The sequence below is a fragment of the Nilaparvata lugens genome, chromosome 12, assembly GCF_014356525.2.
Source record: "Nilaparvata lugens isolate BPH chromosome 12, ASM1435652v1, whole genome shotgun sequence".
Lineage (NCBI taxonomy): Eukaryota > Metazoa > Arthropoda > Insecta > Hemiptera > Delphacidae > Nilaparvata > Nilaparvata lugens.
The window spans coordinates 33,243,171-33,266,567 of record NC_052515.1 but is presented as its reverse complement, the minus strand read 5'-3'; the positions used below and the strand labels follow the sequence as shown (position 1 = coordinate 33,266,567).

At 31.8% G+C, this 23,397-nt stretch overlaps 1 protein-coding gene across 1 annotated transcript in view; it reads right to left on the bottom strand.

The window, feature by feature from the left end:
* Positions 1-3,182, bottom strand: part of LOC111053172 (phospholipase A-2-activating protein) — a 35,703-nt gene extending 32,521 nt beyond the window's left edge. Inside the window, exons 1-2 of the mRNA XM_039438564.1 lie at positions 2,860-3,182; positions 2,293-2,486 (exon numbers count right to left, since the gene is read on the bottom strand). Of these exons, the coding sequence (XP_039294498.1) occupies positions 2,293-2,486; positions 2,860-2,987 (322 nt within the window). The 5' untranslated portion in view covers positions 2,988-3,182. The remainder of the gene's footprint in view (positions 1-2,292; positions 2,487-2,859) is intronic.
* Positions 3,183-23,397: the final 20,215 nt, after the last annotated feature.

Sequence of the window (23,397 nt, the reverse complement as noted above, 5' to 3'; positions counted from 1 at the left end):
TTAGAAGCCCAATCTTTCCAGGTGAAAAGGATGCTGCGTAAGACCATTAACTACTTTATATAAATGTAAGATGGCTTGGAGATTACGTCTGGACTTTAATGTTGGAATTTTGAGCATGATTCTGAGTTGTGATGTGGGATAGGCAAAATAGGGATAGTGGCCAAACTTTTTAAAATACAGGTAGCAAAGGAATTTATTTTGAACTTTTTCGAGAGAATCGGAATATTCAGCATGATAAGGATAATCCCAAATAATTGAGGCATACTCCAATCTACTCCTTACCAACGACTTGTACTGATATATTATAGTATCTAAATTACTGGAGTGTTTGCAAGTTCTAATAACAAAGCCCAACAGTCGATTAGAAACATTTAAAATGTGTTAAATATGAGAGATGAATCTGAAATCACTTTGAAAATAGACTCCTAAATCCTTACACGATATTTTGATTGGAAGAGCAGAACCATTCATCATGTAAGAGAAATTAAAAGGAAGATTTTGTCTTGAAAATGTCATTATGTGTGATTTATTAACATTAATTTTTAAACCATTTACAGAGCTCCATGTGGCAATCTCATTAATATCCTCTTGTAATGTATCACAATCATTTACACCGGTAATAGTTTTATATATCTTAACATCATCGGCAAATAAAAGACATTTAGAGTTTTTTAATAGGCCTACATCAGGTAGATCGTTGATCATGATGAGGAATAAAAGAGGACATAATGATGTACCTTGAGGGACACCAGATACGTTTGCATATAGATCAGAATCACACCCATCATATGACACAAATTGTTTTCTGTCCTTCAGATAAGATGCTATAAATCCTACAGTAGAATTCGAGAAATTATAGGCCAGTAGTTTGTGTAGTAGAACATCATGATTTACAAGGTCAAAAGCCTTTCGGAAATCAATGTATACAACATCAACCCTCCCAGAAGACTCCAGACCATGCAAAACATCACATGAAAATTCAATTAAATTTGTAGTAGTAGACTTACCAGGTAAAAAGCCGTGTTGCTGTTTATTGAAACTGTTCAACATGTGCTTGTAAATAGAATCAAAAATGATACTTTCAAAAATCTTTGAAAAAAACATTTGTCAAGCTTAGCTCAAGTCTCCTCTCACATACATCACAACTAAGACTATACAAAACCATCATAAGACCAGTACTACTATATGCTTCAGAAACATGGATACTAAATAAAAAAGAAGAAATAAAGACCATTGTTTTTGAAAACAAGATTCTTCGATAAATTTTTGGCCCAACACTAGATAACGGAGTTTGGAGAATCAAGCACAACTATGAAATACGCCACTTATTCAATGAAGCAGACATAGTGGGTGAGATTAAAAGCAGAAGGTTACGGTGGACGGGACACATTCTGAGGAAAGAAGAAAGCGCTCTGACAAGCAGTGTACTGAGGAATAATTCTATAGGAAGGAGACCAGCTGGAAGGCCAAAAACTAGATGGTGGGACCAGGTCCGGAAAGATATGAGGAGGATGGGCCTAAAAGAGGAGGACGCGGGTGACCGAAACTTCTGGAGAGGCTTAGTTGATGAGGCCAAGTACCGACTGGGGTACGAATGGCCACCGCAGTAAGTATTTTACAAAATGTGCACAACTCAGTACATTTTATGGAATGTCCAAGAAAATATTGTATTATCTCAATAGCTGAGGGTAAAAACATTGACAAGTTGAATTTAAAATGTGGATAAAGCTGTACTAAGACGTTATTACAGTATCAGTGATTTCCTTGGGGATAGCTTTGAGGGACTGTGATGCCATCTTGATTCTCAAGTTTAAAGTTTTTATTTCTTTTTGACGCGATCTATCCGGGAACACCTGGCTAACGATCAAGTTAATTTGAGTTAATAAAACATTATTATTATTTAAATTCTATTAATCGATGTTTAAGGTTTCGGTTTACTAGATAGAGGCCCGGTTGCACAAAAGCTGGTTAACTTTTAACGGTTATTAATTCCATGAGAAACAATAAAAAAAGGCGTTATTGATAAGACGGCTTCTCTGATTGGGTCCCGTGGAATTAATCACGGTTAAATTTTAACCGGCTTTTGTGAAACCGGCACTAAGTGTTGAGGTGGTATTCAGAATAGAAGACTGGTATACAATTGTTTCATAATTGTATAGTTGGATTTAAACTAGCCTAGTTAGTTTTTTCACTGGTTTAACTGAATATGGCATCATAAATAGCCTAGAATCAAATGATAATTTAAAAATAGATAAGTAAATAATAGTTAAGTATAATTTAATAAACTTTTACCAGCATTTGTATGACCCGTCAACCTGAATGCAGGCTCTGTATCTCCATTTCTGTACGCACAAATTGTGTTATCATTACTTCCAGTCAAAATGAGCCCGCCCGGCAGAATTTCAGAGGCTGGCAAAACACACACACTACTCACAAACTTTGAATGGCCTTTCAAAGTTTGTTCTTCACAGAAACCAGCATTATGCCTGAAAATAAACAAAAAAATAATGCTCATAAACTAGATTTATTGATATGGTAGATAATACAGTGGATGTTTGTACAAACTGTTTGGCCATAGACATGATGTACTGTAAATAAAGTGGTATCCAAAGTCGTCAAGTAGTTATGACTTGATCAAACATTATTCAATTTCTGAATTAGGCTTAGCTAAAACGTATAAAACCACGATTAATTCAAAATTAACGTGAGAAATATTTGAATTATTATCCAATAAATCTGGAAAATTCTTAGGTTTCCATTGTTATGATTATGCATGATAACCAAGTTGGCTACATAGGTTGACAATGGTTAATTGTACCTGTAGGAAAAATTATATATTTTTTGAGTAAATATACTTACAAATTTGGTTTCCAAACTTTAGCGGTTTTATCTCTAGATGCTGAAATAATTCGTCCATCTGAAGTAACTGCCAAAGCTCTGACGTCCAAAGAATGACCGTAAAGAGCCGCACTCAACTTGAAAGGCATGATGACTATGAGTTTTCCACTTCAATCCAGTTTACATAAACCTAATACACTCAAATCCGATTGAATTGAGCTTGCAAATATAAAAACATGCACCAAAGTGCTTATAAATTACGATATGATTGAAAGTTTTCAATAATTTGCCGAACACATAACCTGAATTCAACAACTTTCCAAGTAGTTGAAAAAATGTCAGCTGCGATCTTTGTCGTTTTGCACTGCTTACTGAATCTCAGCGTTTCGAGTTTCTATCCGCCATTTGTATCACAGAAGCAAGAGAGGCGGCAAGTTTCAAATTTGAAAACAATGCGGCATGTTTGAATACGGCAATAGAATAAAATCAGAAAAAGGTGAATTTTTCTCGATATTATTATTGAGTATTGGAAAAATTTAATTGCATTTTTTTTCAAAACCATTGAAATTTTGGTTTCTCCAATATTTGTCTGCTATTTCCGCAAAATAAAACCATAGAAGAGAAAATTAATATTCCTTGTAGAATTTTGAACATTGAGACTGAAATCAGCTCTATCTTGATTTTGAATGAGTAATAAATTTTCAAAACAAGTTGTTGTGTTACTGTCATCGTTTAATGTATAATTGAAACCCCCCTTGGGGCATTAATATTTAGTTCCCATCGCACTACTCCACTACTTTATCTGAGAATTTACAAAGCTGTCTTTTCTTTCTTGAATAGGTTTCAACAGAAAAACCTTACGGTATAACGGTACCTAAAGCTGCGTTTACACCAAAGTTATTAACAAAATGTTGATAACTTAATCCTTATAGATTCTATTAGATTGAGCATAACTTATACACATGATGAACATATGTGTTTGTCAAGTTCCGTTCAATCCAATAGAATCTATAAAGATTATGTTATTAACATTTTGTTATAATAACTTTTGTGTAAACGCAGCTTTATATATTGTCTATTATATGATTTTAGTTAGGTACAGCTTTGATCAAATAATGTTATTGTTTTTTAAAAACTACCTAACTTACTGCACCTTTGACCTTTTCACCATCAACTCCTTGATCAACGTACGGTGCTTGATAGAGGTCCAAGGGTTTATATTTCATCAGAATTACCGCAGGTAGGTACCTAAAATTATCGCATTTCTTTGAAAGGCATAGCTATTATTGTAATCCCCAAAGGATTGCAGTTTGAAGAGGAATATTCTACAGCATCACAATCCTGAACACAACGCATCTTCTTTGAAACGTTAAACTTTAGAATTTTACAAAATGACTCTACTATAATTAACTACTTACTTTCATACTTCTCTTCTTAGTCATGACCAGATAACTGGATTGACTGTGTCAGAACTTAAATTAACTCAAACTAAGCATAAAGTCTTGTGTACACCACTAGGTTTAAAATGGTTGATATCTTCTCCATCGCTGTCATGCGAGTGGCAGTAGTTTGCACAATACTTGAAGAAAAAGTGATTTCAAATAGTCTGATTTCAAGTTATATACCAGGTCTCCTAAATCAATGAAATGATTTTGTCTTTTCTTGTGAAATTTCTTTGGTCAGTTAAGTTAAACTTTGAAACAAGAGGTAGAAATGATGCTACAGACTCAATTATTCATATTGCTATTTTATGAATAAGACTTCCATCACTTTACAACTTGTTCTTACAGTATACACAGTTATATACACATAAAATACAGACAAGTTAATAAATACAACCCAATTATTTTTATTTTGACATGATAGTGATACATTACCATAGTACTAACATATAGATAACACTGAAAACGCGTCATTTTACACGAATTTATACATATAAGGAAGGAACATTTCAGAACTATATATAGAGATGAGTATTGGGTTTGACTCATCAATATTAAACACCGATTTTCAATGTAGGCTAATTTTTTGTTCAGAAAATTTACACATACCTATCAGTCGAATAACGTTACCAATAAACCTATGTACATTTTCGTTTGATTATTCACATCCTATCTATATATATCAACTAGCCACAATTCGTATTTTTTCGATTATAAGCAATTTATTTCCAATATTAACCTAATTTTCTGTACACCGAACCGCGTATTGATCACAAATATAAATTCACATTGATAAATTAACGATAGTTTAATTCGTTAAACTAGCTTCAACAACATCAATCTCATATAGATTTGTGATATTGATCAATTTCAAAATATATTGATATTGATATATCAATTTCCACTTGATATTTAATTGAAGTAGTACAGAACATTTAATAACACGTATATATCAATAAACATTCAGTTGATTAGAAACATCGAACGACGAACGATTAGATGTTTTTTTTGTTATTTTTTTTTAGCTAACCATTGAAGGCACTAAAACTGGTTTAGCTCAGTCTAATTAGAAAAACATCTAGTTTATAAAATGGTTGGGGAGTTTCATGGAGACTTGGGAAGATTTTTATGGGAATTTGACAATATTTATGAGATTTATGATTGCTCTCAACAATTATCGTGGGAATAACGATTATTATTCTTCTTTAGGTATTTGAGTTCAATGTTCTACATTCAATATAGATCCCAATTGAATAATCAGTTTCATAATCACAATATTATTCCTGAATTTCATAGAAGCTCACAAAAGTTATTCTTGAAATTTATCATAGCTCACATATTGGTGCTGGGTGTTTCATAGCAAACACAAAAGATATTTCACTCAAACATGTAAAAATTGAGGAAAAATAATTATGTATTTTATGCTGAATGATTAATTTATATAGAGAATTTAACAAGATTTGAACTGGATTACAAATTAAGTAAAAATATATTCATCACTTATTCTTGGAAAAATTATAAATGTCTTGAAAATGCTCATTTTGACGTCTAGAATCTTCGTTATGCCGAAAACTGTTTATACTATTGACTTCACTTCGGACAAATTACTGAAGAAAACTTTCTCACAAAATTATTAAAAAATGCGCGAATTCTTAAAGAATGTATCACTTCTTATAGAAAATATATTGGACATAGGAGGTATTTTATGTTTTTAATTTGATAAAATTGCATACTAATGTAAACTGTTCAAGATGAATAAATCCCTGGTATTAATTTGAAATGATAGTTTTATCAGAAAATGATTGGAAATTATGAGGAGAAACGTGCTTTGAAAACGTGATAAATGAATGTTGGATTCAAGTCAATCTATTAAGAGAAATGTATCCTTTACTGTAATAACACTTGGAGCCGGTTTCCGAGCTCGGGATTTAGCTAAGTTCTAGACTTTAAACAGCTGGAGTAAGAAAATTAGCTTTCCAAAACGGGGCGTAGTCGCAGGTTTTTTAACAGTAGTCGCAGTTTTTATTTTCTCATTTCTATAATTGGAAACGTTTTTCCTTGTCGAAATTAAACATTTATAAATAATTCAAAATAGCTGAAACTTTACACTATTTTCTCTTTATTTTATCTTGTGTTTAATTTTCTAGTTTTTTGAAATCTAATTCAAACGTGACTATGGCAATGACTACGACTACGCCTCGTTTTAGAAAGCCAATTTTCTGACTCCAGCTGTTTAAAGTCTAGAACTTAGCCAAATCCCGAGCTCGGAAACCGGCGCTTAATCAATCTTCAAATAAATAGTTTCAGTATCGTTACTTCATTCATTTGCTGTGAATCGAAAAGATAAAACAATACAAAAATAAACCAAAATAAAAAGAATCAATAAATTATATTTCCGAAAATCAGTATTCACAATTGGAAATAAAAAACAATTTACAATCTATTATACACAGTGAAAATCTTCCTAATTCGTGTCAATCGAAATAAAAAACTAGTACAATTAAACTAAAATAATATAGGATCCACCAACTTTTAAAACACAGTAAAAACTTAAAAACGAACTCCTAACTAGTAATATAAAAAATAAATACATACATTGTACAAATTCAACTAATTATTTACAAAACAATTAAACTTATTATCGATTAATTAAAACTCTACGATTACTTTACACAGCTTTGTGCCGGTTGCACAAAAGCCGGTTAAATATTAACCATAATTAATTTCACGAGAACCAATCAGAGAAGGCTTTTTTGAAATGACAGTTTCTCTGATTGGTGTCGTGAAATTAATCACGGTTAAAATGTAACCGGCATTTGTGCAACCTGGCATTTATCTTACTTATTGTACTGCATTTTTTCCTAAAAAAATTGTCGACACATGAAATTGCTTGAACAACCACAGAAAACAAAATATACATAAAATAAACAAAAAGTCTCAGAAAATGTGAAAAGTATCTTCAAATTGATGTTTTATAATGAGATACTACACACATGCATAAGCATACCACAACAATGAGGGAAATAGGGGAATCTGTTCTTCTAAAAACTAGGGTATTATTCAAATGTTAAGCCTCAGTAAAAAATTCTATAGAAGTGATACATTTCATGGGGATTATCTTTTCAAAATGCTTCAGATAGATATGACAAAAAAATAAATAACTAGTACCATCTTAATCTGAACAAACTGTATCAAGTAGCCCTCTAAAAATAGATGGATAAATTTGGGGAGATGAAGATTAGCTTGAAATCGATCCCTATAACCATAGCCACCTCTAATACAAGGCCCTGGCCTACGATATTGCAACGTCGCAGTGTAGGCCTAGAATCTAAAACATGATTGGTGAAAAAGATCAGCTGGTATTTTTTAAATAATCTTTTCCCGGCCTACGATATTGCTACGTCGCAGCGTAGGCCTAGAATCTAATACATGATTGGTGAAAAAGATCAGCTGGTATTTTTCAAAATCTTTTCCACCAATCATGTATTAGATTCTAGGCCTACACTGCGACGTTGCAATATCGTAGGCCGGGGCCTTGTATTAGAGGTAGCTATGCTATAACTCATTCAAATTGAAAAGATCAGTATTTGATGTTTCTCAGATGTTTGAAGATCATTAAAAAAATGTAAACTGAAGGTTTGAAATGAATCGGAAACCTAAAATTATTAACCACGATTCTTGACAATGAATTAAGATAACAAGGTCCAAGAGAAATTGGTAAAGATAAGTTTGAAGAATAATAGTTATTAGATTATAAAAGATTTAAGAAGAATTGAAAGTTGAATTAGACATGTCAGATACCAATAAGGATCGAAAATTATTGAAGAAAAAATAAAAAATCTTTCAAAGATATTTTTTCAAATCGTGATCATATTCACTGAAAACTAATGTTTATGATACTATAAATTATTAATTATCTCCAAGTTGAAGATCATACTAATCATTAAAATTGAGATAATTCAAGATCATTCAAACTTATTGCAAATGTCTACTTAATAATTGAAATATCTCATTCAAGTAACTGATGCTAATATTTGAGTTCCATTTTTTATATTAAACTCATTCAAACTTATTTTGGAAGAGCTTTGTGCGCAAACAGTACAAATTAGTTACAACTCTGATTCAACTCTGACTACAATATTAGACAAAATGAATGTCAGTTTGCAAAAATATTTATACAAGAAACCCCAATTAATTCAGTGTAACGGATATAACACAATACAGAATAATTTTAAAACTAGAATAAATATCAAAATCATCAAAACTAAAGCGAATAAGTGATGTAGTTGTACATACTAAGGCTGGTCACACACCAGTTAGTCAAGACAAGACATTCACGTTTAGTCACAATAATTCACATTGCTGCTTATGTCGCAACACACACTGATTAGTCATTGCAATTAGACATGTCTTCATAAGCAACTATGTGAAGTATTGTGACTAAACGTGTCTTGTCTTGTCTAACTGGTGTGTTTGCCTAGCCTAAGGCTGGTCACACACCGATTAGTAAAGACAAGACTAGTCACGTTCAGTCAAAATATTTCACATAGTAGTTTATGGAGTCAAGTCTAATTGCAATGACTAATCAGTGTGTGTGTGTTGTGTCATAAGCAGCAATGTGAAGTATTGTGACTAAACGTGTCTTGTCTTGTCTAACTGGTGTGTGTCTAGCCTAAGGCTGGTCACACACCGATTAGTCAAGACAATAATAGTCACGATTAGTCACAATACTTCACATAGTTGCTTATGAAACAACACACACCGAATAGTCATTGCAATTAGACATGTCTTCATAAGCAACTATGAGAAATTTGTGACTAAATGTGACTATTCTTGTCTTGACTAATCGGTGTGTGCCCAGCCTAAACATATCAATTCCTAAAACACCTTGAATAATTCGTATTCAATAATAATCACTTGTCAATATCTTGGTTCCACTTAAAAGATAAATAATTTACAGTAATATCAAATTAGGATAGCTTCAAGCTATAATTACAATTGAAAGTGAAATTTCAAGTATAAAATTCAACTAAAAGCACAATTTCAACTAACAACATAATTTAAAGTCGAAATTTCGAATAATATCATGAAAGATTGTAGTCATAATCTAGATATCTAGATTTTTATAGTAATTATAAACTGAAACAAGAAGACCGCGCCAAATTTAGTAGCATTAGTTTACAGTATAATTACTGTATATTAGTCTTAATAATTGGACATCAGTTTCATTCATAAGTTATTATATCATCAAAAGTCAAGGAGACTAGATAATTTTCCAATAAAACAAATTATTGACAGTCAAAAGAGCTAATACAATTCTATCAAAAGTAACAGTCATTGAAAGTCAAACACATTGAGTGAATTTGAAAACAAGAAACTTAAAATAAATTCAGTTCTAAACACAGCGATAAAATGACTATAGTAAGGTCCACGTTATAATGGCAGTGTTTGATTACCAATGGTACAGCTATCCTTGTCTATCATTCAACAAAGCGGATATCGCTATCTCTAGCTTTGCTCTGTTGCCAGGTCGTCTTTCAACAATGTAGAATTAATAATTAATTAACAAAATATTTCATTTGAATTATGAAATTATTGAAAAATATAATTTCTTGCTTAATAAAATATAATTGATTATTTTAAACGAGTATGGACAGATGATATTACATCAATAAACCTGTATTAGCGACCGTCTATTGAAGGCATTGACAAGACAGAGGATCGGCAACGGTGTTCTGCTATCTTTCTCCACTACCATTAAACATTGACCTCTCTATACCAGATTAAATTCGATAACAAATTTTACTTGATATATCTAAATAAATACATGCTGTTAAAAATAGAAATATGAAATTATCATACATTTATCAAGTATTCATAAGCCCATGAGATATTAAGAATAATAATATTTGAGTAGTATTGAAATTTAAAGATCGGATACATTCTGGACATCAACTGAACCAGTTCAGTTAATTTTGAATTTGCATAAAACATAAAACTATTCATTATTACAACACTAAATAACACACAATTTCACTCTATGTTATAAAAATGGTATACAATGTTTTAGGGCCGGTTTCCGAGCTCGGGATTTAGCTAAGTCCTAGACTTCAAACATCTGGAGTCAGAAAATTGGTTTTTCGAAATGGGGCGTAGTCGCAGTCATTGTCATAGTCACGTTTGAATTAAATTTCGAAAAACTAGAAAATTGAACACAAAATAGAATAAAGAGAAAATAGTGTAAAGTTTCAGCTATTTTGAATTATTTAGGAATGTCTAATTTCGTCAAGGAAAAACGTTTCCAATTATAGAAATGAGAAAATAAAAACTACGACTACTGTTATAAAAGCTGCGACTACGCCCCGTTTTGGAAAGCCAATTTTCTGACTCCAGCTGTTTAAAGTCTAGGACTTGGCTAAATCCCGAGCTCGGAAACCGGTCCTTACTGTTTTTAAAACCAAGCTTGAAATACTGCGTTGATGAATAATTTGAGACATTGGATTGATTCAATAGATAAATATTGAGACACTACTTGATAAGATTAAAAAAATTATATAAATAAATACTGTATACAGTATTTGATAATCGTAAAACAGTACGAAGAGGATAATTGAATCTGACAAAATTTGAAAGAGTTTACAACAAAGACTAGCAAGTATTGAGTATTGACAGTTTAAAACAAATAAATCAAGATTCATGTAACATGACAGCATGCAGAACATAGGAGGTCTTGATAAGTTTCAACCTGACTACTGCCAAGTCATTTGAAATATACATTTATTTTGAAGCCAAGGTGGAATATTGAAATCTCATTTGATTAAAAATCTCAAAATAATTAAAAAGAGTTCAACAGATTGAAATGAAATAAAATATTACCTAGATTAACTGAATTTATACAATGAAGACTAGTATAGTTACGGAGAATTATGGAATAATAGACTATAGTTTCAGTTTTTATATCTTAATTAAGAATTAGTTGAAATTATTAAAATCTAGATAATTTGGCTGATATTGGAAGTATCCTTTACAAGGTTGATTATTAATTATAGAAGAGCTGATCAATTAAAACAAGTTGATAGAATAAATAGAATAGCAACTAACAAATTATAATTGTCTTACATTGATAGTTAAAATTCATAAGAATGAATGTCCAATAAAATCAGTTTAGTCTAATTTATAATAATAAATATAGCCATTATTGTTGACAAGAAATATAGTTAAAAATTATATTTATAATTTTTAATATAAAATTATAAGAATTTAAAAAAATCTTAAAAGCTAGCAATATCATTGTGCTATATGTTACCTGCAGAATAAAAATATAGAATTGTCACTGTAATTTAAAACTAATTATTACAAGTATAAACATAGGTTTTTAGACTGGTCACTTTTATGTAAAATCAGTTCGGTATCTACATAATTTGTATATGAGGAATCATTTAACTTCAGGACATTCAATTACAATGATTGAACTTCATGATATTGAAACTAAACTATATTAAAAATTAGACACAATGGATTAACGCTGGACTAGCATTATGATAATACCATAATCATCATAGATTACTATGATCACACTTTAAATAAGGATACATTAAATTATAGCTGATGGTTTACACACAATCTTGAAAAACTCATGAAAACTGATTCCCTGGACATTAAATAGATAAAATTTCAGATTTTATGTGGAAATCAATGATTGTTGAGTAGTGATTATTCAACACTTAATTATCATGTTCTATTGAACAATACTCTTCTATATAACCTCAACAATGCTAAATTTATTGTGACATAAAACGTATTTTTCTGGACATTAAACTAAATTTGTATCTATTGTGATAAATATATATTATTTGTGGCTACTAAATTTGTTTGTGAACATGAATTGATATACTTTAAAGTGAATTTTGGAATTTTATAAAACGTTTTGCTAAAATAGCTGTGAACCCGCAGCTCTTAGAATGAGAAGACATCGAAGGAGAAGGAGGAAGAATACAATAGTCATGAAGAAGAACAAAGATAAAGCTATGATAAATATAGAAGAAAGTAGAACACTGAGAAGTGGTTACCTCATCAATCTTTGAATTGAAAGAAATTAACTGCAGACAGTTATAACCATAGATGTAAAATATATGGATATCGCACTGTGTACCGTGTAGAAAAATTCAAGAAAAACATTGAACCATAAAAAGGAGAAAAATTGAACCATGATAATTGAGTTTTAAATTTGTAGCAAATAGCAAACAACTATATTACTCATTCTAAATTATATATAATTAATTACAATTTTTCAATTAGTTTATTATTACTGTAACACTTTTATCTAAATGAATAAGTCAAATAATTAGAAATGGTTCTGTAAAGAAATTTGAGTTGCTGATCATAATTCAAGTGTTTATTCTCTTAAAAACGTTTACCAAAATAGGTATTAACATTATTTATAATTATTATTATTTATGAATAAAACTGTCAATAAGGATACAGCCTGTCTAATTGGAGAAGGTTTTCTGAATAAAATTTATCACTTTTAGTGCTTTTAATCCATAATTGACTCTCCAATAATTGAATCGGCCTGAGGAGAAAGGGAACATGTCAAAATTTTTCATTTTTTTATTGTTGAAATGAGTTGTTTACTTTGGGATACATCGATTGGAGTTGAAAGGGAACATGTCAGCATTCTCTCTATACGAGAAACAGATATAGTATTTTTGCTGTACTGGAGTGAAAGGGAACTAGTCATGACACATATGTTCCTTTTCAACGCCGAACATTCGAAAATTAGCTGTTTTTATGCTATTGTAAGGTCCCTTGATTCACGCGTTGCTTTGAGGTTAGATTGCTTTCGGTTGAGGTGTTAATTGTAAAAGTTGATGAGTGATAATATAAATCATCATGAGTAATAGGAAGTTGACAAAAAACTCAATTTTAAGGGGTGAATCTTATATACTGGATTAAAATTGTTGTCTTAAAAGAGTTTGCATCCTAATGACAAAAAACAATTCTGAAATTATCAGCACTTTTATCTGTATTCAGTTTTTTCTCTCCCCTGGGAAATTCTGATTTTTGACATGTTCCCTTTCTCCTCAGGCCGATTCAATTATGTTCATCTTCTCCAACATTACAATTTATATCTAATTAAATGTATATTTGAAATGCTTTCTAGTTAATTTATGTTTATTTAACAATTACGTAGTCAATTAATTCTGCTTAGCGTACCAATTCTCTGCATACCCAACCAGTTATCAATTCAATACGAATTGAAACTTATTAATTTCTTCATTTATTGACAATTTTTTAGCACCAAGTTTTTTTTGGGAAGTTATTTTCAACAATAGATTGAAATCTAATAGTTCAGAGTAATTTAAGGAAGTTCGAAGGGAAATCGTTCAGTAAGTGACGTCAAATTAGAGTGGAGTAATCTTTACTATAGCTTTAAACATACTTTTATTCATTTATTTATTTATTTATTAGAACAGTCACAAACACGATATTTGGAAAGAGAAACAGGCAATTGCCCAAAACTTCTTCAATTCCTTGATTTTGGCACATAAATAGTCCAAAGTGAGGTTAAGTTAAAAATTTCTGTTTTCACCAAAGATTAACACTCAGAGAATACGTATTCGAGATATGACTGATGAATTTTGAATTTCGAAGGGTTGATAAGAGCCGGAAATAACACTAAACAATACGAAAGTTTCAATAATATTGAAATAAACTTGAAAATTTTGAGCAGAAAAATTAAAACTACTATCACTGCAACTATCAGCTGATTATACTTGATTGAAAAGTAAGTAGGCTACCATTAGTTACAATATCCATATTTAGTACATCTATGGTTTCACTTGTTGCTGGAACATTTCATTTTCTTTTGCAAAAACATCAACCTTATCTATAGCTATCCTCATTCACCTGTAGCTAATTAACCACAAATACACTTTTCTTATTCATATCTGCTGCCTTTAAACACATTTTGACAACCAATTTTGGATTTAACAAAGATCACCAACATAAAAAAATAACAATAATTTGTTCGCAACCATTTACAGTCAGTCTAACCTCCCAATCAGTTAATAATATTCTTGTCTAAGACAGTCTAGCATCAACATTCAACCATCCTAATCATTGTTAGCCATTTTACACAAACTAAATTCATTATTTTTATAAATTTCACTATCGATCAACGAAGTCTCACCCGCATACATTGATTCAAAAATGAATATTATAAGGCTAGATGAAATCAATTCATCTATTTCACATTTGATCAACAAAAACTCACTTCCATTACTTTAAACAAAAACCAGTTTTTTGGACTCAGGGAACCTTGAAACGTATAGAAATTTAGAAATTGGGGTACCTTAATTTTTTTCGGAAAGCAATACTTTCCTTACCTATGGTAATAGGGCAAGGAAAGTAAAAGGCTAATATCAGGCTGGTTGAAATCAATTCAAGCATTCTATGATGAGATCCAGGTTATAATGGCAGTGGAGAAAGATAGGAGGATAACGTTGCCGATTCTCTGCCTTGCAACTGACTTCTACAGAAGATAGCTGATACCGAAGTATCTGAAGTAATATAAAATGTTCATACTTGTAAAAGTAATAAACTATATTTTATTAACCAGGATATTATATTTTTCAATGATTTAATCATACATTTTCATGATTGAAATTAAATATTTTGTTGATAATTTGCGGAGCTAGAAAAGGATAGCGCTATCTGTTTTGTCCAATGATAGACTAGGATAGCAACACCGATGATAATAAATACTGCCATTATAACGTAGACCTCACTATGGCATCGAATTCGTCAATTCTCAGCTTACTATAGTGTGGTCCATGTTATAATGGCAAAGAAAAAAGATAGGAGAAAAACATTGCCAAGTCTCCCAATTTTGCCACTGATTGTACACAGCTGTTACTCAATTCATCCCATTAAATTTGATCTATAATAATTATCATTTCCTTGATAAAATAATCAATTTAATGTCAAATTAATAAAGAAAATATATTTTTTCATAATTTGATTCAAAAATTTGCTTTCATAACTAAGATCAGATCTTTATTTTTACACAAACCTGAAATGGCGGCTAATTTAAAAAGCTGTGATACACCGATCTGAATTTCAAAACAACAGAAATTAAGTTATTTGGTAGGTATTCTATTCCAATTTCTTTTAAAAATGAGAGAAAAATAGAAATCCTTTTTAAAATAAGTAATTTTAATGGATTAATTCTGAAATAACCTTTCAATATTATTTATACCGGTACGAGTAGGTCTAACCTAAACGTGTAGGCTAACTGAAGCATGGATAAAGTCTAGGATGGTTAGTTATCAACTTTTAAAATGTAATTTCAGGTATTTTAATTTGTGTTTCTCATATGGTAATGTCTAAAAATGATTTCATTGTTTCAAAAATAAATTTTAAATCAATTATACGACTTGTGTACCAAAGTATTTTGATAGAATGAAGAAAAAAAATGGCGGCTGAATTACTTTTGTACAGTCACTGTCAAAAGTAAAAATAAAATATTCTGGCAAACTGTCAACATTGCAAAGCTAGAGAGAGATAGCGCTATCTGTTTTGTTGTATGATAGAAAAGGACAGGAACAGTATTGTTAATCGTACACTGCCATTATAACATGTACCTCACTATAGCTTCACTTCCCAAACATAACACCTCCCTTCCCAACGCACCTAACCTCACATCAATTAAAAATGGCTAACATTAGGCTATCTGAAATCGATTGCAGGCATTCTAACCTCACTTTTACTTGTTTACAGGAACAACCATTGCCTCACTTTACAACTACCTAGCCTGACTTTTACTTGCTAGCAGGATCTTTTCAAACATAAATTCATTCCTATTAATTTGAAAAGGCTTACAAAAGGATGATTGAAATCGATGACAGGCATTCTATCCTTACTTTTCCAAACATAACCTTTATTTGCACCTAACCTGACTTTCACTTGCTACCAGGATCTTTTCAAACATATAAATTCACTCCCATTAATTCGAAATGGCTAACAAAAGGATGATTGAAATCGATGACAGGCATTCTAACCTCACTTTCCACCTAATAAAGCCAGATTTCCACTTGCTAGCACTTTCATTAATTGATGGCTGAAATTAGGCTGCTTGAAGCACCTAACCTAACCTGTGTTAGCAAGATCAAACATAACCTCACTTTGCACCTAACCTGACTTTCACTTGCTAGCAGGATCTTTCTAAACATATAAATTCACTCCCATTAATTCGAAATGGCTAACATTAGGCTGGTTGAAACCAATGACAGGCATTCCAATCTCACTCTGCATCTAACCTAACCTAACCTGTATCAGCAAGATCAAACATAACCTCACATTTACTTGCAGTTGCTCACTTGGCACCGGGCTGACTGGCACTAGCACTTGCACTTGGCCTGCGCCTAGGTGTGGGTGTGACGACTGCCGCCTGCTGCATCTGCTGCAACTGCAGCTGCTTGTGCAGCGCCAACTGCAGCTGCTGATGGGTGGTGGCTGTGGCCGTGACTGTGCTGCTGCTGTTGGTCAGCACACCACTGCCAACCTCCTGCGCCACTGTCCGCACTGGAACAAACAACCATTCAATTCATCATCACAATTAGTCAGACAATAGTGTAGTGAGGTCCACGTTATAATGGCAGGAAGCTTGGAAGAGGAAGAATTTCAATCTCTTTGAAGTACAGTCTGTAGCTTAAACCAGTGGTTCTCAAACTTTCTACTTCAAGCTGTCACCTGGTCATATGGGACATATATATGATTCATATATTTATCTCATATTGATCAGGATTTTAGAGTTTTATTTTACGAAAAGTTTAATGAACGGTGTTTCTGCCTTTGAACAGTTTTGTCATCGACAGAAAGATTGTTTATTTCACTTGTTATCAAAATTATTGTAGTTTCTCTTTTGTTTTTCATAACAAACGTGCTCGGCTTGTGCGACTGATAAAAATATGTATTTGAAATGGCTTCATGTTTGGCATTGACTGAGTTATATATTAATACCCAAAATTTTTACTAGTCGGTGTGTGAGCTCGTTCGTTAGGACTGAGAGTAAAGTCCGGCTGTTCTGGTGAAGGGGATAGATTTTGTTCTTGTTTTATAATACAGTTTTCCTGTCACAGTTCGGGCAGTTTAAAGAGAATTGTATTATTGAATAAGAAGGGATCTGAACCCACTTCATTAGATCAGTTTTTTTTTCATTTTTCATTAATAATTAACGTCGCGTTCAACCAGTGGATGCCAAATTGGGGGCCATTATCATAAAGGTAGGTGACTACTGAGTCATTGTTTTAATTTTTCCATAACCACAACAAATTTAATCTTCACTAGCAGCCAAGCGAGTAGCCCTTGAAAAATTCATATATTTATTGTTATTTCATAATTTATAATTATAATTCTAATTTTGTACTAATAATTTATTGTTTTGTTTTAATTATCAAAACCAGTACGATCATTTCTTGTTTTCATTTTCCCACCCTTACATACTCGGTGAAGGCAGATCTTGTTTACATATTTGGTGGAGGTTTATCCTGCCGTCCAGATCTTGTTTACATAATTGGTGGAGGCGCCGGGTACATAATTGGTGGAGCCGTTCCACACGTGTTTACATAATTGGTGGAGGCTCAAAGGGTTTTTAATCCAGCTTTTAAAATTTGGACTTTTTCGGTTACCTCATTGAAGATTCAATTTTTGTGGTTGCATTTTGCATTATTGAATATATGTTTTTATTTCAGTGAAATTATGGGTGAAATAGTTGAGTTTAAACTTTACGGGGCTGTAGAAACAGTTAGTAGGATGAATTTCGAGGATTTAATGAATTGGAATATTTCCAATTGTCGAACAATAATAGATTACTAATAATGGATTTTAACGGATGGAGAATGATGATTATAATTGAACAGATTAATTTTGAGATTCACGATATTGGAAGATTTACGATTATTATTGATTTTGAGATTTTGAATTGCAAAAGCTATGACAATTGAAGATTTTGTACGATTGCAAGATTTATTATCAATTCTTATTAGAAAGAATTAGATATTTATGATGGGATGAGAAATTAATGATTATTAAGATATGATTGAATAGGATAAATTTATTATTATTGGAGAGATATCGATATTTGAGATATGGAGAATTTATGATTATTGAAACCAGATTAATTGGAAATTTATTATTTATTATTGAATAGAATTGGATTGGAACAGATTAACAATGGAAAAACTTAGACCGTTACTATTACCGAAATTTTTTGATGGAAAAGATGAAGAATTTGACATTGATGATTTTTTCAACTATTTTGAAAAGGTTGCCTTAGCGAACGGTTGGGATGAAAAAGATAATTTATTATACTTGCGGTTTTGTTTGAAAGGAAGTGCTGAGAAATATTTTGACGTTATTGAGAATGATTTGACTCGACAGGACAAATTTGAATATATGCCAGTGAAAGAAAAATTGGTTAATTTCTATCGATCTCCTCTCAAATTGTGGAAACTAGAAAAGGAATTAGATACTTGTAGCATGGAATTTAAAGAAGATGGTAGAGATTTTGTAGCACGAGTCTTATCCCTATGTAGAAAAGTAGATTCGAATATGCATGAATCTCGGATTATCAGGATAATTTTAAGAGGTTTGTCTTCAAATATATTTGAAAGAATTATAATGCTATCAAATAGTACTATTGTAGAATTGTATAAAAATATTGAGAAATATGAATTATCATGTCAGTATTTGAATGAGTGGAAATTTGGACAGGTGCAAGTAATTAATGATATTATGGAACCAGAATTTGAAGAACTATTGGAAATCGGAAATGAGTTTGAAAATGAGAATTGTTTAGAAAATGCTATTATCTGTGATGATTTTGATTCTTGTAATTATTATGTTTCAAATGAAGTGGATGTATATTGTCATGTTAGTAACTTCGAGATTGAAAATGGGTTGGATGAAGTTCTTATTTGTAATGATTGTGATTTGAATGAGGAAGATATAATTACAAAGAGGATAAAGATAGGGAAATGATTAAGGAAGAGTTATCAGATTTATCGGAAAGTGATTTGGATTTCTCTTTTACGATTGATAACAGGCCGTTTGAACATTTTGTGAACTCTGGTATGCGTAATGATTGTGAATCTAGAGGAGTCAAGATGCATCAGAATGTTAGTCTCGTGAATAATAGGACTAATAGAAAAAGAAGACGTAAGAAATGTAAAGTTTGTGGTAAACATAATCATTTTACGCGGAATTGTTTTTACAACGTTAATTATGCTTATCGGGTTTATAAAAGGATGCATAGAATTTGTGAAAAAGAAGGCTATGATATTAGAGTGTGTTCTTTTGATGGCAGAAATAAGTTTTCGGAAAATGCTAGACGTAAGAAAGCATATTTTACTGATAGGACACAGGAGTTTAGTACTAGGCATATTGATGAAAATGTTTTAGACGGCGGTCCATCAAATATTGATAATTCAAGGAATGAATTAGGAGGTTGTATAGTCACTGAATCAGGTTCTACTTTGGAAGGTGTTAGGCACAATGGGATATATGTTAGAAGAAACTATTCTAATACTGATGATAAGAAATATTCAATCTCCCATAAACACGAGATTGATCTTGTAGATATTAAAATTAATTATAGCCAGAAATGTGGATCAGCAAATAATGGTGTTGAACGAAATATTACTGACTCATGCTACTTGGAGCTGAAAAGTATTACTGACGATAATAAACATTTTGTTAACAAGATGAATGAATCAATAATCATCGATAAACAAGAACCAGGCCATGGAAATAGTATATTAAACCGATTACAGAAAAAATGTGAATCAGCGATTTGTGTGAACAGTGAAGGTGAAAATACAGAGTCAGATTTGAATTATTGTAATTATCCGAAAGATATGAAGAATAATAAAATTGAAACTGATGGAATTGTTATTAATGAGAGTTCGGTAGAGAAATATGATGACATAATTTTGAATAGTTTGGAAAGCGTGTCCCAGTTAAGCGTTAATAGCGATGAAATATTTATTGAAACAATAATTCTGGAGAGGTTTGAAAAACGAACTCAGACTCAGCAGACTCAGCGAAAGTATTACATGAGACAATATTGCTAGTAGAACGAGGCCTTTTAGCTGATTTGCAGTTGTCATTCAATGAAGAACGCTGAACTGTTTGGGACTAATACATCATTCGATGTCAGATAAATTGAAAATAATCATTGTCCGATATGAAGAATGATTAATATTATGTTATGTGGAAATATTATGAGCTAAAAAGAATAATGATTAGAGTAGAATAAGATAATTAGAATAGAATTTTTATTAGATTTTGATATTTTTACTAATAATGAACTTTTCAATTTTGGGATTTTATGATTTTTTTTCACTGAGCTTGTAGGTAGTGATAATTTCAATCGTTTATGTCCAATAAAATTTTTCGATTAGGGCAGTAGTTTTCGAGTTAGGTATTTTCAATAATTTTCAAAAATTTTCTTTTTGGGGTTTTGTGATTTTTTTTCTTCATATAAAGTTTTGTTTTAGTATTTTGAAACATATTCTGGAAATTCAATGTAATTCACCGAACGAATCTGTTGTGAAGGAAGTTTTTCAAACGACGATTTTGATAGCGTTCGATATTGATTGACTTCTACTAAATTTTTGCTCTACTGGCTGCCAAGAGGCGAAATTATCGAAAAAATTCAGAAATCTCCAGTTCATGGAAAACAATTTTGTGAATTTTCGATTTTTTTTTTCGGGAATCTTATTTTTTAGGATGAGTACATTCAACTTTGTTCTGTGAAAAATTTTGGTTAGAGCAAAGGGTTTTGAGGTTTTTCATTTTATAGTTTTGTTGGTGACCTTGTATAGTAGCAAAATTTTTTTTTTTGAATTTAAAGATGAATTTTAGGTCATTCGCTTGCATTTCTAAAATGGGATAGGATATGTGAAGTAGATATTTTTGAGATATTTGAGGGTTCGTGAGTTATTTCAATAGGTAGTAAATTTTCGGCTACAGTCAGACACGGATTTTGAATTTCGCGCGTTTCTGCTGAATGGTTATCTACTGATTTTGAATTTCGCGCGTTTTTGCTAAATGGTTATCTGCTATTTTTCTATGGTTTATGTTGGGATTTCATTTTGGTTTCATGATATTTGATGGATAGTTGTATTCTACATATATTGGATTTTGGTTTTCAGTTATAAGTGGTATTCGTTTATTCCGATGAGTTCTTTTTTTTTTACGATTTATGATGATTACAAGGTATGCGGCGTATCTTGATTGTTAGTCTAGAAATTTCAGACAAATTCGGAAAAAGTCGATTTTCGAAAAAAATTTTATTGCAGTTTCATATTTTCTTAGCATAGATTTTAGCATTGCGATAATTATAATTTTGTTTAGGGCAAAGGGTTCTGAGATATTTCACTTTAGAATTTTGGCCCTTTGGATTTTATATTTCATTATATTAAGGTTATGAATAAGTTTTATTGAAATATTTTCAAGGGTTATTAAAGGTAGATATTTTGTTGATAGATTTCATGAATTAAATATTTGAATTTGTTGTCATAAGGTGTTGATAATTAAGGTTTAATGGTGATAGTCATTTTTTTAAGTCGTATTTTTTTGAAGTCATGCGCTATATTAAAGTCCCTAAGAGAATTTTTGTAAATATTATTCGTAATTATTTATCATTTCATCATTGTTTATCAGAATTGATTATAATATTTATGGATTTATCGTCCCGTGATTGAATAATAGGATTATATTATATATATATATATATATATTATATATATATATATAGGCCTATGCACTTCTAATAAATTGTATCATTTCTAGGTTTCTGATTAATAATATATGCTAACCAGCCAGTCCAGTTGTTAATTGTAATATTCACGTCGAGTTTGTTAATATTATTGTAAACGTTTCTCTTGATTTTTTTTTATTACGATTCATTTGCGGTTGCTTCAAAGTAGAGTTTTTTTTTGTTTGTAAGAGGTTCTGTTACGCATAAACATGTCAATTATGGTACATTTTGTGTCATTTCTCATTCTCACGACTTTCACGGCGCAACTGGAGGCAGTCAGGGTCTTCGCGGGAGTTTTCTACAAGGAGCTACGTCACGCTGTAGCGTATGAATCATCGGTTCCACTAACATACGAGGTAGATTTCCCGGCAGCTCAGCTCGACATCTTGCAGGCGGAAAGGGTGTTCTGGCCTAACTGTCAACAAGAGGATTGCAGTTTAGCGGATGCGGTAGAAGTTTTGTATAATTCTACAAACGGAATTCTTCGCAACAGTCATGCTGCTTTCAACTCTTCAATTCGTTTGGGAACTCAAGCTTCACGAAAGACCAGAGCGATCGATGTTGTCGGCGATTTTCTTCATTTTTGTTGCGCAGTCGCGACGGATGGGGAACTTCATAAGCTGGAATTCAACGAAAAACATGTAGCTGATCACCTCAACGCATTCCAAGGGTTGGTTGCAGACGACCACAAAGATTTAATTCGGATTTCTCGCAACTTGAGGCAGTTTGCTGGAAATTTTTCTCAGCAATTTCACGATGCGTATAGCAAATTAACAGACAGTATGAGATTATTCGTACAACAGAATGTATCGGAGGAGAAAACACTGTTCACAAACCAGTTATTAACTTACATTTTTCACCTCTACTCACATGTAAATATTTTATCACGGCAGGAATTCATAAATACTGCGAAGGAACGCTGTGATAAAAAGCTTTTACCCTTTTCGCTGGTACACCCCAATTTATTACGTTCAGATCTCTTCAGATTGGAGAAAGGATATAAGTCGAAAGGACACCAGTTAGCTATACCTCTATCGGATTTGCAGCGATATTTTGATCTTCCACTTACGACTTGCGTGGTGAAGGAGAACTCCATGGTGCTTAGCTTAAAAGTACCGTTGGTCAGCATCGGCGGACAGTTTCAATTGCACAAGTATGTGAGGACACCTATGTATTTCGACGGCCAGATTTGTCAGCTTCAGCAGCAGGATTTCGTTTTGGCGCGGAGACAGGAGGACGGTGAGATTCAGGTCATCTCGGGAGATCATCTCTCTTCTTGTCGGGCACAGGACG